The 6,049-nt window shown below is 35.1% G+C and overlaps 1 protein-coding gene across 1 annotated transcript; it reads right to left on the bottom strand.

The window, feature by feature from the left end:
* Positions 1–258: 258 nt before the first annotated feature.
* Positions 259–2,314, bottom strand: LOC137805502 (uncharacterized). Its single transcript, XM_068605442.1, has 3 exons — positions 1,218–2,314; positions 857–1,125; positions 259–392 (listed from the first exon to the last, which is right to left on the bottom strand). Exons 1-3 carry the CDS (start codon positions 2,312–2,314, stop codon positions 259–261), a joined length of 1,500 nt encoding a protein of 499 aa, XP_068461543.1.
* Between the last annotated feature and the right edge of the window lie 3,735 nt (positions 2,315–6,049).

Raw genomic sequence — 6,049 nt, forward strand, 5'->3', positions numbered from 1 at the left:
GGAATTAGACTATGAAATGATGACCAACTATATTAAACAACACATAACATATCAAGGTTATCATACTCGAGAGTCTACCATGATTCGTGGGAGCGTAGTAAACTCGACTCGTAAACCCGACTCGTAAGAGTCTACTTCACATAAAAAATTTAACAAAAAAAAAAAAATTCATGATATCAAATCCATAATATTGAAATAAACAAGTTCATACACCAATAAAATAACTAAAACAACACAAATGTTATAGTTTTAAAAGTCTCATTCATCTAATCCTCTAAGGAAATCATCTCCAAGATCTTCATGATCATCTCCATCTTCATCATCACCATGTTCATTATCATTTTCATCATCAACATCATCATCAAAAACTATATTATCAAAATCAGCTGCATCTGGAATTTAATCATTTAAACTTGTTCCTCCACCTAAGTCAACATTCACACCATCATTTTCAAGTAGAGTTTGCTCAACCTCAACAATATTATCTCCTTCTTCAGTTATCCATTCATTATCGGACTAAATGTCTTCAAATGGAAGAGCAATAGATCTTCTAATTTGTTTGTTTCTCAACTTCGAATTATACATTACATAAACTAAGTCATTCATTTTCTTTTGGTGCAAACGATTTCTTCTTTTTGTATGAACCTATAATTAAATATGAATTTTTGTCAATATATAAATCAAATCAAGAAAAAACCTTAAATAACTTGAAGAACTTTAATTACCATTTCAAATGAGCTCCAATTACGCTCACACCCTGAAGAACTACAAGTTAAACTCAAAACTCGAACAACAAACCTCTTTAGTTTTGGAGTTCTATCCCCAAACATCTCCCACCAATTTGCAGGTAACATACCTTTCCTACCCAGCTTTGCATCTTCCAAAAAAAATATTCCTCTTGCATGGTGAAAATTAGTATGTTGCAAATTGATTTTTGTTCTTTCTGCAACGTCATTAACCAATCTTCTCATGCAGATGTACAACCCCTCCTTCACCTCAGCATCATCATTTCTAAAGTTTGGTTGATAGTGTAATTGGGGGTTTAGGTAATAGGCAACTGCATGCAAAGGGCTATGAAGCTGATTATTCCACCTCTGATCAATGATTTTCCAAACAGGTTCATAACTACGTACCAATTATGTTATGTTAGAACTTAGAAATAATTACACAATAAATAAGTATTAAAATTTAAAATGGAAGAAACCTAGAAATGTTACCTTTTCTTGATATTATTAAAGTTGCTTTTAATCTTCTCTTTGGCGCAATCCATCCCCTCATATATAAATCCCATTGCGGGTTTTACATCCGAATCTACCAATCGAAGGACCACCATAAGAGGGGCAACAACTTTTAAGCATATACTTACATTCTTCCATAATCGACTATCTAATACCACATTTTGAACTTTTCTCCCTTCTTGAGAAGTTCCAAACTTGCTTGTTTTCCATTCTTCAGAGTTAAACATGGTCATCAATGATGTTTTCATTTCATACAAACAAGCTAGAGTCAAATATGTTGTGGCAAATCTAGTCATTCCAGGCCTTATCAAGTCCCTTCCATTCATAAACTTTTTCAAAATGGTAATTAGCATTGCTCTACCATAAATGTAGGTAGTGATCCTTCTTCCCTTCTTGATAGTAGTTTCATGGACCTTTAATTGCTTCTCAAAATCTTCAAAGATTAAATCAATACAATGGGCAGCACATGGAGTCCAATATAAGTGCTCCTTTTTTTGCATCAAAAGCTCTGCACCTGCCTTGATATTTGCAACATTATCAGTAACTACCTGCAGTACATTTTCCTCACCAACAAATTCTACCGCATCATCCAACATTTTAAATACTTTATCTGCAGTTTTTGAGATGTCAAAGGTATCTAATGAATATAGAAACACAGTTCCTTTAGGACTGTTCACCAAAAAATTACAAATTGATCGTCTTTTTTTGTCTGTCCATCCATCAGACATAATGGTACAACATGTTCTCTTCCATTCATCCTTATACTCTTCAAGTTCTATATCAGTTCTGTCTACGACTTGTTTCAAAAGCTTCTCTCTAATATCATGATATGTTGGAGGTTTATAGCCAACACCATATCTACCAATCATGTCACACATCTTTGCAAAAGCTGGATTTCTAATAACATTGAATGGGATGGCACGACGAGCGGCGACGACGAGCGGCGCAAGAGGAAGCTGCAGCGATGACGAAAATGAAGGAGATGAGATCGTGAAGAAGATGACCACGTGAGGAGAACGTGAACCAGGTAAGTGAAACCCTAAAAACACTAACCAAAACGCTCCGTTTTGGGCCATTTTTCGCAACTCGGTGACTCGGCCCTAAACTTGCGAGTTTGGCCGAGTTTGACCGAGTCAACTGCGGGTTTACTAAAAAACGAGTTTGTTCCCGAGTTGACTCGCCACCCTTCACTTGACTCTTAAACTCGTAAGGGTTTACAAGTTAACCCTAGAGTTTGATAACCTTGTAACATATATTTCTCAATGTACACCAGGTATAAATAATACAGTATCATCCAAAACCTGTGTTCACTGTGTAAATAAATCCTTTTTTCTTGTCATTATCTCTTTCATGATGATGATTTGTTTATTAGGGATTGTCCTGATAAACCATGATTAAAACTTAGGCCTAAGACTAAAAAAAGAATGAAATGAGCATGAAAATAAAGATGACTTTTGAGTGAGACACATTCTTCCTTACGGGCAACAAGTTCTTCCAGCACACACTAGGTTATTTTCTCTTCCTTCAATCATTGTCGTGCAACTGGTTGTTGTTCATTGCCACCAATATCTTTGGCGCCAAAACTATGTTTTCCAGGATTGGAGTTCTATGGTTTTATCTGTGAAGTGTTACCAACCATAATGTTTTTGTTGAACCAAGTGGTGTTCAAGCTTTGAAGAATCCAAACCCTTTGAAGGATGTTGAAGCCTTGGCTGTGCTTGCTGTTGCTGTGCTGGTTTAGTATAGTTCTGGGGTAGTTTGAGTTTTGTAATCCACCCCTTGATCGAATCTAAAAGCATAAAGCATCTCAATCTTTGTGAAAATAAAATGTTTTCAAACTAAGTTAAAACAATCGATTGTTTTGTCGAAACAACCGATTGTTTACACTTAGGTGTTTTGAGAAAAAAGATTGAAAACTATTTTTCAAATGGTTGAACTGTTAAGAACCAAAACAACCGATTGATTCGAGGAAACAACCGATTGTTTGTTTTGGGACCATAACAGAAAAACTGTTTTATCTTTGACTGAGCTTTAAATGATTTAACTGCTTACGCTCCAATCATTAAATGCTTTGACCAATCTTTTAATGCAATTTAAAAATTTGTTAAAATTTGATAACAAACTACATCTTTGAATAAATTCAGAAAAACTGATTTGAGAATAAATCTTTTGACAAGTTTTTGCTAAGAGTTTTTGAGTTTTTCAAAGAGCTGAGATTGCTGAAAGTTTGTGATTGATCAAAGTTTGTGGAATAGGATTCTGCTTGTATTGATTTCAGATTATCTTCTGTAACAAGTGTAATCCTTGTACTCTGTAAAGCAAGTTTCGTTTCTGTGTTTGCTGAGATTGGCTGTTTGTTCTTGAGGGGATCAAGATCAACAATCTTGGTGTTGGTGTGTTGGCCAAGGAGAGTGTGTTTCTTGAGGTGTTCAAGATCATTCTCTTGGTTGTTGTGTAAGTGATCAAGTTGTGATTGCTTAGTGGATTTCCTCAGGGTTTCTGAGAAGACTGGATGTAGCTCTGGATTTGGAGTGAACCAGTATAAACATTTGTGTGCAATCTCTCTATCCCTAACTCTTTAAATTCAGTTTTATTTGTTGTTTGCTGGTATAAACAACCGATTGTTTCTGTGAAACAACCGATTGTTTTTCTGGTTGTGCTGATTTTATTTGCTGTTTTTGGTAAACTGAATTTCTTATCAATAATTTCCCGAGATAAATTCATTCTTGTTTTAAAAGTTTACGAAAATCCTCTTTAAACAATTCACCCCCCTCTAGTTTAAAGCCATCAATTATAATAATTGGCATCAAGAGCTTGGTTCTTGAAAGTTATTCAAGTTGATCCTAAAAACCTTTTTAATGGCTGATAGACTACCTTTTGGGGAAGTGCTTCAATTAACAGACCACCTATTTTTTGTGGTTTGAACTACCAATTTTGGAAAGTAAGAATGAAAATATTTATGGAATCTCTTGACAAAGGAATTTGGGATGCAATTGAAAATGGTCCTTTTGTCCCAAAGTTTGAAAAGGATGGATCTGTCATTGAGAAACCATGGTCTCAATGGACTGGTGCAGAAAGCAAAAAGGCCAAATTCGATTGCATTGCCAAAAATATTATAACCTCTGCTTTAAATTCTAATGAGTTTTTCAGGGTCTCGCAATGCAAATCATCAAAAGAAATGTGGGACACCTTGGAAGTCACTCATGAAGGAACAAATGAGGTGAAAAGAGCTAGAAAGCATGCTCTAATCCAAGAGTATGAGATGTTTAGAATGCTTAAAGGAGAAACAATTGCTGAGGTGCAGAAAAGATTCACGCACATCATCAATCACCTTATGAGCCTTGACAAGACCTTTGATAAAGAAGAGTTGAACATCAAGATCTTGAAATGTCTTGATAGAGCATGACAACCAAAGGTAACTGCTATTTCCGAATCTAAAGATCTAACATCATTAAGTGTTGCTTCTTTGTTTAGAAAACTTAGGGAACATGAGTTAGAGATGAATAAACTCAATGTTCAAGAGAGTGAAGATAAACACACAACGAGCATAGCCTTAAAAGCATCCAAGCACAAAGGAAAGCAAGATTCCAGTGATGAGGAAAACCTTAGCTTGCTGTCAAGAAAATTCAGCAAATTCCTAAAGAGAAACCGCAACAAAGACAACAACAAAGATAGGTACGGAAACAAGAAATCCAATGATTTTAATTCAAATAACTATACTTGTTTTGGTTGTGGTGAGCAAGGTCATATAAAGGCAGATTGTCCTAACAAAAGCAAGGAGAAAAAGCCCAGTTATAAGGAAAAGAAAGGCAAGACAAAAAGGGCCTACATAGGTTGGGATGAAAATGAGATATCATCATCAAGTTCTTCATCAAGTGAAGATGAGAAAGCAAACATCTGCTTAGTTGCTGAAAATGATGATGAATCTTGCAGCTCAAGTGAGGTAAGTTCATGTGCTTCCTTAAATGAACAAAATTACAGTGAATTGCTTGAAGCTTTTCAAGAAACACATGATGAAGCTAATAGATTGGTTTTTTCAAACAACCGATTGAAAGATCTTAACAGTTGGCTTGAAAAGAGAGTTAAATCACTTGAAGAAGATCTGGAAAAAGCAAAAAGTAATTTTGAAAAATTGGAAAACCATTTCAAAAATGTTTCTTGCAAGTGTGATACTCTCATTTGCGAAAATTGTGAAAAACTTTAGAAAAAGGTTCACTATCTTGTTGAAACTGTGGACAAGCTTTCAAAGGGGAAATCTAACTTTGAGAATGTCTTGGCATCTCAAAGCTGTGTTTTTGGAAAGGTTGGTTTAAGGTTTAATCCACAAAACAAGCAAGATAAGTTTTCAAAAAGTTTTTCAAGAAAGTCAGAAAAACAACCGATTGTTAAGACGAAACAGCTGGTTGTTTACATGCTTTTACTGCATGAAGAGAGGCCACTCTGTTAGGTTCTTCAAAATAAGGAAATATTCTGTTCCAAGAGGTCTTCTAAAGTGGATTCCTAAGGGATGTGAAGTTTCTAACTGCAAAGAAAAGTCAAAAGGACCCAAATTTGTAAGGGGACCAAATCTTATTGCTTGAAACCTTTTATGCAGGAAAACTAAAGAAAAAGGAGGGACTGAGTCATCTGATCAAGTTCTTGAAGAAAAAGACAGTCATTGAAGCTGAATCAATGCTATGCAAAAGACCTCAACAGTGAAAAGAGGCTTTTTGATCATAAAGCACATGGCTCATTGAAGAATTAACATAAGGATAAGACTTTCCTTTATTTGTTCTCAATTTCTGTTTTAAAGTTCTTTCTCATGGTTAAAA

Source organism: Phaseolus vulgaris, chromosome 3 (genome assembly GCF_000499845.2).
Source record: "Phaseolus vulgaris cultivar G19833 chromosome 3, P. vulgaris v2.0, whole genome shotgun sequence".
Classification (NCBI taxonomy): Eukaryota; Viridiplantae; Streptophyta; class Magnoliopsida; order Fabales; family Fabaceae; genus Phaseolus; species Phaseolus vulgaris.